The following is a 13,017-nucleotide window of genomic DNA, read 5'->3' on the forward strand; positions in this document are numbered from 1 at the left end:
ATGTGGTAGGGAATTGTCTACCTCTTCCTACCTAATAAATATACAAATATACACAGTGATATGAACGTGCATGTGTAAAGGCAAATGAGGTTTCTTATATTCAATACCAAAGGTAAAAAACTCACCGAATGAGATAGGAACCTGAGTTGGTATCCAGTTAAGAAACATACCACCATTCTCTTTAATAATAAACATCTAAGGATAAACAAAAAGGTTTTAATATAGTAAGGATTAAAAAGTAAAAAAAAAAAAAAGTCATACAATTAAGATCTCAGAAAAATAAATTACAAATTTTCTGAATTTATTAGTTTTTCTAGTAAAGATTGTCTTGGACAAAGATAAAAAAATTTCATATTTGCAGATGGTACTGTACTGGGTAAGGTGATCACCACAGAGGATACCATAATTTTACCATGTCAATGGTAAAAAACTAAATGTGTAATGATTTGCCAAATAGTTAAACTGCCATTGAAAGACTTGGGGGTACTGGTGGACAGTAAACTAATCTTTAGTGACCAGTGCCATGCAGCGGCTGCCAAGGCTGACAATGTCATGGGATGTATCAAGCGAAGGACAGAGGCTTGTGATAAGAATATAGTTTTACCTCTGTATAAATCATTAGTCAGATCACATATGGAGTATTGTGTCCAATTTTGGACCCCTGTATATAAGAAGGACATGGCAGAACTGGAGAGGGTGAAGAGGGAGGCGCCAAAGATTATTAATAGTATGGAAGGAGTACAGGACCAAGAGAGGTTATCAGGCTTGGGGCTATTTAGTTTAGAGAAAAGACGTCTTGGAGGCGAATTGATAACAATGTACAGATAAGTGAATGCACAATATGGGGATCACAATAGGGATCTATTTATACCTAGGCCAGTAACCATGACAAGAGGGCGCACTCTAGGTCTAGAGGAAATAAGCTTTCACCATCATCATAGAGGGGGAGTCTTTACTGTTATAGCAGTGAGACTATGAAACTCTCTGTTGTAATGGTTGGTTTGATTTATTAAACAACTTCAGGAGGGGCCTTGATGTCTTTGTTGAAAAAAACATAATATTACAAGTTGGATACTAGATTTCGGGAGACAGGGTGTTGATCCATCGATTTATTTTGATTTCCCCTAGTATGGGGTGATTGGCATCTGCCTTCTAAGGGTTTTGCTCTTCTCAAGATCAGCATTGTAGGATTATATAGCACAAAAGTACAATGTTCTTTTTAGCTTTGTTTATTAGGCAATCTTGGTATTTGATCAAAATTTCTTTATAAACAGAGCTTCAACCCACAGCTGAGTGCCACTAACATACTTTTGTACTATGCTTGGACCTGTAGTTCTTACACATCCGAACAGTTGTGTCCTTCCCTCCGGTGGAAGTATGGTGAGTGTAGAGTCTGTCCTCTCTGTATGCTATATTGTAGGCTTTTAGGTTGGACTTAATGGACTCATATTTTTAACCTTTTCACCAAGTACTTATGTAAGACTAGACTCTAGAGCAAGCTGTAGATACTTGATATCATGAGCTGTAATGTTACTTCATGAGTGGAGAATACAGGACCGGTAAAACAGCCTGTGTATGTGGAGGTGTAGCAGTGCTAAAGCTCTGTGTAGACAATGAAATCCAAATTGGAAATAAAATACAGAAATCAAAAGGTGATCTAGTATTCAGGATTACCCATGAATGGCAACGGGCAAAAATGACAGCTTTTTTCCATTGTTCTTCCCTTACTAAATCCAGGGAAACATTTACTGTATGACGTTTAATTGAAAGGGCATGTCTTCTAGGTGCTTTTGCCAATGAGGGTACAAGCAAGCCGCTTTGCCTTTAGCAGTTTATTCACACACAAAGCAAAGGCAGCAAGCTGAATCTTTGTTCTGTGTTAAAGAAAGGAAGCATAAATACAGTAGTGCTTTCACTTTTTTATGGAGCTGCAGGCAATCTGTATTTTTTCATAGGGTTTCTCCATACAGCATGATCTAAGGAAGATTATATATGTAATATGACATGCAGAAGAGCATGCCATACTTTCATTTTTATATGATTCCATGCAAAACAAAATCATAATGAAAATAACAAACACCCCAGAGGCAGGTAGGGATACTGCTTAATCCCCTTAATCTATTGGTGCCATAGTACAGACCTTTATAATATTATATTATATAATATAAATATTGTATAGTAAATTTGCCCTCCTGTAAGTAACAAAATAAAGCTTTTTTTCCCATTAATTAATTGAGTAAGAGAGCTAGTATGTAGGGAGGATGTAGGCCCAAAGCAAAAATAACAGTTTGTCAATATATGGAAAATGGGGGGGGGGGGGTATATTTTAAAATATATATTTTGTTTGCATAAAATAGGTTTAATAAAAAAATATTGAAAAAAAAACAACAACAAAATAAAGCCTTGTGTATTTGTAATACATTTTCAATTCTCTCATAAAAAATTATTTCCTAAATTTACAAATGCTGTTTTGTGAGATTCTTTGCAGTAAAACAATGTGGCCCTTATTTATACAAATACTTACAGTTTCCCCCTTGTTTACTGCCAAAACTACACTCTTCAGGCAGGATTTTTTGCTAGTGATTCCACATCTTCGCATCTCCGCAAGCACAGAGAAATCATTGCCAGTGTTGTGCTGTTGTGAAAAAAAAAATTAAATGGTTGTTTGTTGCATTTTGTAAAACATGAACATATTTCCCTCCATGTGATCTATGTGAAAAATTTTGGAAAATGAGGGGTTGCTCTAAGCCTGCCTTCTGCTCTCCACAGCCTGTTGTTAGAGGAATTCCACCTCTAGTAAGAGAGAGCAAGACAAAAACATAGGAAATGTGGGCAGTGTTATGTGCATGAGAGAGAGAGAACCTAGGCTGTGTACTTGCAATCTGAGAGCCTATCTTTGTCCTCCAGAAGGATCAGTTCCAGGGGAAGACTGACAGGTTGGCCACTTTGGCACTGCCCAAAGGCCCATGCCTGATGGGGACCCGCCCCTGCCTAAACCTTTTCTTATTTTTTAGTTTTCAGGCCTGGACAAAAACTCAAAATTTGGCTACTCCTTCTATGGGTGCATGTTCCTGAGAAGATAAACGTAGATAATACATAAAAAAAAAAAATGTACAGAATTGCGTATTTTTGGTCACTTTGTGTTCCCCTCCAAAAATGTGTAAAAAAACGATCAACCAGTCCCGTGAAAACAAAAGTGGAATGTCTGCAGGCTCATTTATTGTGTATTTTGTGGTTCCATTTTTGTTTTGATGAGACATTGTGATCACCTTTTTATAATTTTTTTCTGGTATATGAAGTAACCAAAAATCTGCAATTCCGGAATTTATTTATTTTTTTATATATTTTTATTAAATAATTTTTAAGAAACAGTAGACATAAAGCAAAATAATGCATGGTATCAAGATGCAGTAGAACATAGGTAGAACAAGATAAAGTAGAACATGGGGACATAGGAAACATGGCATCATAAAAAAGTGCAAAAAGTGCATGAAATTCCTGCACCCATGGCAAGTAAAATAACTCCCACAATGACCCCCCCCCCCATGTGCTTAAAGGTATCTCAAGAGAAAGTGTCCTCCGTCACCACAAAGCATTCAGCTGATAAAATTTAGGTGTTGTCGATGGAGAGACGGAGATACAGTAATTCTCACCCCCAAACCATACAGACAGGAATATAGTGCAGCCACTCACTTTGGGGACCCCACTCGACCCCTGTGGGTGTTCCTCTGACTCCCTGGGGATCCCAACAGAGAGCTGTAGTGCTCCATCTAAATGGACAAGCTATGTGCAGCAATACATATCCAGTAATCTCAACGCTCTTGGAGAGCCTCTCAGCGATTCCACACTATACCAAGTGGTATATCTAAATGGTCTTACACTCTCGATGATCCCCCGAGAGTCATAGTGAGTAACAATAAAGGATTTCCATTTTTTGAAAAACCGCTTAGTGCCAGTTTCGGAGTTTCGCTCAGTATCTATGCGGTATATAAAGTATGTGACAGGGGGAGGTCAAATGTACTGAGCATTTCTTCCGGAGTGAGCCATCTGCGGTCATCACTATGAATCAGTCACCCCACTGTTCGAACCCCTCTAGAAAGCCACAATCGCAACCCACGGAGAAGATTTACCCTGCGGGAACTCTGGATGGTCAAGCATGGGCATCCCTTTGGATAAAAGAAACGGAAGGCCAAAAACCTTCTGCACTTCCTTCCAGGTCCCTATAGTATCTTGCAGAAGTACTGAGCCCTTGATCCCTACCAGAAGTTTAGCATAGGAAGTGTGCAGCAGCACCTGTAGCGACCATGGGGTGGCCAGCGCTGCTTCCACTGCTAGTTTAGAGAAGTAATCAGAGGAATGCAGCCAGTCGAGCATGTGGCAAAACAAACAAGCCAAATTATAGCCCCTGATGTTGGGGAAATTAACTCCCCCTCTACCTTGCTAAGCATGAGTTTCTGTAATGCGGGGGCACTTGCCCTGACACAGGAATCGTTGAAAGGCCACGTTGAGGCATCTAACATCGTCATGCCGAAGTAGAAGCGGGATCGTTTTCAAGGGTTACAATAAGCTAGGGAAACTAATCATTTTAACGAGACGGCATCTACCTAGGAAAGCTCCCAGTGCTTCAATTCTGACAAGATACGTTGAAAGAGTGATGTGTAGTTGAACGAATACAGCGTGTCAGGAGTTTTCCCTAGGCAAATGCCTAAATATGTAAGGAAGGAGCCACCGTAACATCCAGCACATTCGCATCACAAAGCAACCTGGGGGGGGGGGGGGTCGCACCCAAAGGCAACAGCATGCTCTTGGCGGCATTGACTCTATAGCCTGTGAAACTGCCCACATAAGATAGAAAGGTTAAAATTTTAGGTATAGCCTCCCTGGGGTTAGTTAGGTAAAGTAATACATAATCGGCAAACATGGACAATTTGATCTCCTGTGTACGCACATCTATACCGCTGTAGATATCAGTGGAGATCAGATAGGTGGCCAGAGGTTCAATCACCAGATCGAACAATAAAGGCAATAATGGACAACCCTGACATGTGCCTATCGCTAACGGGAGGGGAGTGGAAGAGATGCCTGGGGTCTGTCTGGGACTGGCCCTGAACACTGTCTATCACTGCCAGTACCTTTCTACAGTACATTCATGACTGCTGAGCAGGTCTTCACGAAACATACTTGGTGGTCGCCAACCAGCGATAGGAGCCAGGGTCTAAAAGATCTTTACCCGGTTTGGGGAGCACCTTAATATACGCAAGTTTCGTAGCCGGGGAAAGTACGCCTGTGTGTAATATTTAGTTAAAATGCGCCATTAAGGGGGGGACACTCTGGTCAATCAGGGGTTTGTAAAACTTGCCAGGATAGCCGTCTGGCCCTGGTGCTTTCCCATTCGCTAAAGCGTAGATACCAGCCACTACTATGTTTACGTTTATTTTATTTTACATTACTTTATTTAAAAAATGGGATAAGGAGGGAGATTTAAACATTGATTAACTTTTTATTTGATGTGTTAAAAGGAGACTATTACATGTAATCTTTAGATAGCAAACAATAAACAATGCTGTTCCATAATACACAGTATTGATCAGTGTTATCGGCATTCACAGTGTTATCGTCATCACAATTAGAGCAGCCTGCTGAGGCTGCTTGCACATTAGGAGTGCTGATCGAATGGCTAGAAGACAGGTAAGGGCCCTCCCACCTTCCTTTAAGATGATCGTGACCCCAAGATTTTATCACAGTGGTCCCGCTCAACCTACAAAGCTAGCCGTGATTATGTTTTTCCCCATTTTAGATGCCCCCCTTAACTTTGATTGTGGTGTCTAAAGGATTTATACCGCACATCGGTCATAATTAGCCTCCTCACTGATTGATGATTATGAGCTGCCTGGCGCTGATGTACATTGGGGCCCCATGTACCTCTAATGCGCAGGGGCCCCATGAATTGTCAGTCCATCCCTGAACAGAGCACTACCTAAAAGGAAATCATGGCTTCCCTCTAACCAGCATCAGCAATTCAGTGCTTAACCTAACCTCTTCCCTGCTGTGCTGCTGCTGTTTCTTTCCTTTCTGCTCACATAGCACCTTGCAAAGCCAGTGCATCAGTAACCACTTCTCTCTCCACATGCTTTCTAGTACTGTACTGTGTACATTATCCCCCAGCACAATGCCAGTTTGTTCAGTAGTACTGGTAAACAGCCCAGCTCTGGTATTGCCCTCTAAAACATTGTGGAAGGGGGCTCTTAAGGGCTCAATAACAGCAGTAAGTACACTAAAATCCCCTTTTTATCACTCTCAAGGAGTTAATTCAATAAAACCTTTCTGGTTTTTGAAAGAAAATAAATGTCAGGCAATAATTCTATTATAACTCCCATTACACAGCAGAAATGAAACAGCTAAATAAATCTATCAAATTCAATTTCACAAAAAAAATATGTCCAATACTGTTTTGGTAAAACACATTTAAAGGATTAAAGCAATGACCATCCTCAATCCCCTACTACCACTGTTCTGATGGCTTCCAGCCCCTAATGCTCTTCATCTGGCTTCTGATGATGTAGTAAACCTGTAGGAAATGCTCACTCAGCAAGACCCTGGCTAAGATGGGTCACTGCTGCTGGTGATTGGCTGAATGGGAAATTCATGCAGGGTCAACACATCATGTGAAGCAGGAAGACGCAGAGAGCACCAGCATTGAAATGTAGCAGTGGGTGATTAGAGTATGTTTCATTTTATATTTTTGGTTAAAAAATTTTTTTTAACCATTCCATTTTAACCTGTTTAAGGTTTAGTTAAAAGAAGTTGTCACACTGAAGATGTATCACCTTTAAATAGGATATAGGTTGTGTCATCACAGGGCTTCACCACTGGGACTCCCACAATCATTAGAAAAGGAGTCCTAAGCCCCCTTCTGTTTCCTAACTCAAACTCAAATCAAACCCCTCACTGGGGTCATGCAGTAAGGAGGATTTGGGAGCTTGGGACAATTGTAATCTGTGGGTGTCTGATAGTGGCATGGTCCATTTAAGGGACAATACCCTACAAACACCAGATCAGAAGACCTATAGGTTAGTGACGCTACAAAGTAATTGACAGTTTAGATTTAAATATTATTTCCCACGGCTTATGATTATATATTATGCAGCATATTAAATATGTGCTCCAGTGAAGTAGGAAATAAACAGGGCAACTCACCACCTGCGTCTTCTTCAATCTTCTTTATTCAACAAAGTAGAAAATACATACAGTGCAGGATCAGGGTGGAGAGTACAGACAGGGGGGATGTTGATCGGGGATACGTTGCCGTTTCGCGGTGTATGTTTCAACTGGCCCATGACGTCGTCACGCTGGATACACATTTAAATATCCCTCCCCTCTGTTGACATGGTAATCATCAAACAAAAGGTAAGTGTAATTAAAATGTTAAAACCAACTCTGCAGAAAAAGGATATTATAACAAAGCACTAAGTTCAGTTTGTTCATTCCAACCAAGAGGTTCCATCGCTTCTAAGCGTAAAATCCATCTAGTTTCCTTTTTTTTAATAAAATGTAATCTTTATTCACACCATTGTGGCCACGTTTTCTGGACACTTTATCAATTTTATTTCTAGCAGTGACAATCAAATCCCTAGGGTACCCTTTTTGTTCTAGTCTTATTTGTAGTTCATCAGCCTGCCCTTTAAAAGTATCCTGACTGCTGTTAATACATTTTAATCTAACTAGTTGGCTGTAGGGTATGCTATTTTTAACCTGAGGAGGATGGGATGGCTGGAAATGTAAAATGGCATTTTCAGCAATAAATTTCCTGAAACCTTATGTCCTAATAACATTCTAAACAATGTCAATTTGTACATCTTCTAGATGTTGGTCCCAAAAAACATGGGAAAAATACATATTTTCCCCATTTACCTGATTTAAAGGCAGAACATTTTTCTTTTGTCCTATCCCAGATGACAAACAGGTCATCTACATATCTGAGGAAAAGCTTGATCCTACCAATAAAAGGATTTTGGGAAGTAAATACCCATTTGTCTTCCAGTATGGCAAGGAAAATATTGGCATATGAACATGAAGTAAGTGACCCCATGGCCATGCCATGGGTCTGTCTGTACCATTCTCCACTATACTGGAAGACATTATTGCTTAGAACATAGGTGAGTGCTTCTATGACAAAATCTATAAACTCAGGAGACTTTCCTGTTCTCTGTAGTATAGTGGCTGTAGCCTGTACACCTGCATCCTGTGGGATGCGGGTGTACAGGCTCTCCACATCCAGCGAACATAATTTGTACCCAGACTGCCACTGAAAATTATTGAGGATGTTGATCAGGTGTCCCTTAAATGTGAAGACAATTCTCTTAGTAGCGGTAAAATCAGCCAATCAATATAACTTGATAAAAATTTAGTCGGTGACCTGATCCCGGTAAATAACATCATAAAAAATGCAATTTTTAACGATTGGTACATTTTGCAGGAAGGTACAGATATAGCAGAAACTGTAAAATAACAACCTATTATTACTTATAAGAAAAAGAAAAACTATTGGAGAATTCTTAAAAAGAAACAGAAATGAAAATAGATCTAATTGGCTGTGTGAACAAAGACCTAGAAGTAATTTTAGTTGCGGTTTGTGCTCATTTTGCTTAATACCTGACAATACCTGTCGCTTCTCTCATGTAGTTTATTCGTTTATATGTAAGTGCAACTATTTTTACATAAGGAAAAACCAAATGTCCCCTTTTTCACAGAATTCGTGAGCACGTAAGATCTCTCAGAACAGGCATAGGAGCCACTAGATTCATCCAACACATTAATGAATTTCATTCCGGAGACAAGTGTGGATTCCAGTTTGCAGGTCTTGAGAGGGTCGAACGTAGCCGCAATGGTGTGAATAAAGATGACATTTTATTTAAAAAAAGGAAACTAAATGGAACCTCTTGGTTTGAATGAACAAACTGATCTTAGTGCTTTGTTATCCTGTTTCTGCAGAGTTGGTTTTGACATATTTTAATTACACTTACCATGTCAACAGAGGGGAGGGATATTTAATTGTGTATCCAGCGTGATGACATCATGGGCCAGTTGAAGCATACACCGCGAAACGGCACTGTAACTGCGATCAACATCCCCACCGTCTGTACCGTCCACCCTGATGCTGCACTGTATGTATTTTCTACTTTGGAATAAAGAATATTGAAGAAGACGCATGTGGTGAGTTGCCCTGTATATTTCCTACTTCGCTGGAGCTTGTATATTGGACTGACTGCTATACAGAGAGCACCCCCTGGCGCAGGTCAGCTAGCAGAGGTACCACCATTGAGATGAAAGCCCCATTGAGGAGGGACCTAGACCTAAGAGCAAACTAATCTCTTTGGCAAAACACAAAATTAATTGAAATGAGTCATTTATGCTATATTGTGACATGGTATTGAAGAATTCTTAATATTTTACCTTAGCAAATACATAACTGCAATCCCCCTTGATACTATATCGGGATCCATCAAAGCTTGTTATGTGGGATCCACCTTCTACTGAACAACTTCCTGTGCAGGGTAACTCTTTGCATTTCCATTTTCCTTTGGAACATGTGCTAGAGAAAAAACATCATACAGTTCATAAAACTTTGCGAAATAAGATCCGACCATATCAATGTAGTTTAGTGGAGGAAGAATAATATGAGACGAATTAGTAATCTTTTAAAGGATACTCCGGTGATACATTTTTTTTTTATAAATCAACTGGTGCCAGAAAGTTAAACAGATTTTTTGATTACTTCTATTCTTCTAATCCTTCCAGTATTTCTCAGCTGCTGTATGCTTATATTCTCCACAGGAAGTTCTTTTCTCTTTGAATTTCTTTTCTGTCTGACCACAGTGCTCTCTGCTGACACCTCTGTCTATTTCAGGAACTGTCAAGAGCAGGAGAAAATCCCTGTAGCAAACCTCTCCTGCTCTTGACAGTTCCTGACATGGACAGAGGTGTCATCAGAGAGCACTGTGGTCAGACAGAAAAGAAATTCAAAGAGAAAAGAACTTCCTGTGGAGCATACAGCAGCTACCGCTTTAAAGTTTTACCTTTACCATTGGGACATAGCTAAACAATGGCTTTTCTCACTGTAAAGGTGCCTAAAGGAGGCTGTTTGGTGGCACTAATACCATCATATGTTGTAAAATGTAACCGTTATCCAGAGTTTCAGCACAGTTACCACTGCAGCAAACATAGTAGTGCATTGAGTTGTACTATATGTCTAAGTTACTGCACCTATGACAGTGTGAAGTTGCATTGTGCTATTTCTCAGTTATTTCAACTTAAAATGTGTGTATAAATAGCTGGATATTATGATCCCATTGTAAATAAGGTGTGTCTCTGCACAATATGACATACAGAACAGTCAGTGTCACAAAGAGCAGGGGCGTGCCCTAGTGGTAAAAAGAATAGGAATAACAGGGAAAAATAAAAAAACACAACAGATAGTTATCTCAAATCTCTTCCATGGTTGCAGGAGGGTGACAATTGGTGGTGTTTTTTTTTTTTTTTTTTCGTTTTTTTTAACAGCAGTCTTGCAGAACTCTCACTGTGCAATAGGTTATACAACATATGAAAGAAATGTACAGTGTCCCAAATGTCATAAAATAACATGAAGTCAGTTACTTAACTGTCCAATCCAGTGTTAGAGCAACGAAGCTTCAGTGGACACCCCAGTCTCTGTTCACCAGTAGCCAACTACATGACTGCTGTAGCCAATCCGTGGCCATAGCAGTTATGTGTTGTACTATTAGCATCATGGTTTCCATCAGAGAGTGGTGATGCCAGTAAGTGACCACGGAGGCTGCAGTAGCCATGTGTTGATGTCCACCGGAGTTTTAGCTCATAATCTCCACGTAATCGGACAGATGACCAAATGATCTTATGTTATTTCATTAGATTTGAGCTGCTTTTTAATAATTTTTTTCAAAGGGTAGATAACCCTTTTCAGCACATAGTCAAGAACTGAAAGTGTCCACCTGGTGAAGCAACAGTAATATATTAGTTAATGTATTAAAGGTAATAACTAAGGCTTTAAAATAGATATGCTATCTTAGGGTAGGCCATTATAAGTAGATTGTGAGAACCCAACTCTCTGTACCACTGCCAGTCAACTATTTGAAGAGACCGTGGGGCTTTGCTGACTGCTGTATATCCTTCATTGTTTACCAGGCACAGCGTCATCATGTTAGTAGTGTTACCTGGTATGAAAGCTTAGTCCCATTCACTTAAAGGGGTATTTTAGGCAAAAACATTTTATCCCCTATCCAAAGGATAGGGGATAAGATGTCTGATTGAGGGGGGGCTGCTGCTGAGACCCCCCGCTATCTCCCTGCAGCACCCGCATTCTATGCGGGTGCTGCATCTCCAGTTTCGGAAACCTCCGGGCTTCCGGCACTGGGGACATGACATCATGCCACGCCTCCTCCATTCATGTATATGGGAGGGGGCATACATCTATAATATCACAAAAAGAATTATAGGAAAGAAAAAGGGTAACAGAATATAATTGGAATTTATTTTATTCACATGGGAATTATTGTAAAATATCAGGTTTCTAACTAGGGTAACTCAGTCATTTATTATTTCTATTACTGGCAAGATGAAAATAAACTCACTTGGCACATTCACTGTCTATGAATGCAGACATTGTGATATTGTTTTATTGTTATACCGTTTTAGTCATACACATGGTGATTGTCATTACCATTCTCGGCATGGCGTATTGAAAGAAGATCCTGGGGTGTAAGTCTCGCTGTTATAGACACATGGACATTGCTCTTGGGGGATACAGCCGGTGTTATTTATGTCATCAAGCACAGTTCCTAAGTAAAAATAATGTGTTTTTATTTAATTTACAAAAAAAAGTGAAAATCAACATCTACCCATAGTTATTTCTGCATTAAGCAGTGGTACATGATCATAATATTCTTTGTTGGCAGAAGTTACATCTTCCTCCCCCTCCAGAAACATGCTGTTCCCCCTATTCCTTTTGTAAAGACTCTTTGTACATGTTCAAATGTTTTCCTTGTCTACAGTCTACAATAAATGGAAGACTGGAGAGAGGGATAAACTGCAGTTTGTACTCTGTAAAGTGGAAAGGGGCATAAGTGGGGAGACATCTGGCTTTAGAGTGCTGGGCCCACCTATAGTATTACATATGAAAAGGTCCACTCACTCTGCAAACATGAAGGTAGGAAATAGGCATTTTCAATTGGCAAGCAAAGGGTTACAAAAGGCCAAGAACAAAATGTGTTCCGTAACAAAAGAAACGAGTCACAATACTTAGAGAAGAAAAATCATTTTACCTGGAGGACAAAAGCATCCATCTGTGCCATGGTCTTCACAAACCATGGTCCGCTCTGTATTGGAGCATGTATTAGGGCACGGAGATCCACATTCTTGGTATACCATATTTAAAGGGCATGACTGGGCTGTGGGCAGAACAAGAAATTAAATAATATCTTACATATATGTATTACAAATGACTATGTACACTGCATATGTGGATGATGACTAAATAGTCATGTTTCCCTGCTCGTGGGGACTTGGAAGCTGATATGTATTGATGTGTGGGTGACTGAGTAGGTTCTGCTTGAGGGGCCTTAAAGGGGTACTCCAGTGGAAAACAATTTGTTTTCAGATCAACTGGTGCCAGAAAGTTAAACAGATTTGTAAATTACTTCTATTGAGAAACATTTATCCTCCCAGTACTTATTAGCGGCTGTATATTACATAGAAAATTATTTTGTTTTTGGATTTCTTTTTTTCTTTTGTCCACAGTGCTCTTTGCTGACACCTCTGTCTGTATCAGGAACTGTCCAGAGCAGCATATGTTTGCTATGGGTATCTGCTCCTGTTCTGGACAGTTCCTGATATGGACAGAGGTGTCAGCAGAGAGCACCGTGGACAGAAAAAAAAAAGAAATCTAAAAATAAAAGAACTTTCTCTGTGATATATAGCAGCTAATAAGTACTGGAAGGATAAAGA

At 39.8% G+C, this 13,017-nt stretch overlaps 1 protein-coding gene across 1 annotated transcript in view; it reads right to left on the reverse strand.

The window, feature by feature from the left end:
• LOC130277500 (mucin-5AC-like) overlaps positions 1-13,017 on the reverse strand; it is a 255,045-nt gene that overhangs the window by 181,606 nt on the left and 60,422 nt on the right. Inside the window, exons 8-12 of the mRNA XM_056528176.1 lie at positions 12,336-12,461; positions 11,735-11,852; positions 9,454-9,592; positions 2,525-2,635; positions 126-195 (exon numbers count right to left, since the gene is read on the reverse strand). Of these exons, the coding sequence (XP_056384151.1) occupies positions 126-195; positions 2,525-2,635; positions 9,454-9,592; positions 11,735-11,852; positions 12,336-12,461 (564 nt within the window). The remainder of the gene's footprint in view (positions 1-125; positions 196-2,524; positions 2,636-9,453; positions 9,593-11,734; positions 11,853-12,335; positions 12,462-13,017) is intronic.

The sequence above is a fragment of the Hyla sarda genome, chromosome 6, assembly GCF_029499605.1.
Source record: "Hyla sarda isolate aHylSar1 chromosome 6, aHylSar1.hap1, whole genome shotgun sequence".
Lineage (NCBI taxonomy): Eukaryota > Metazoa > Chordata > Amphibia > Anura > Hylidae > Hyla > Hyla sarda.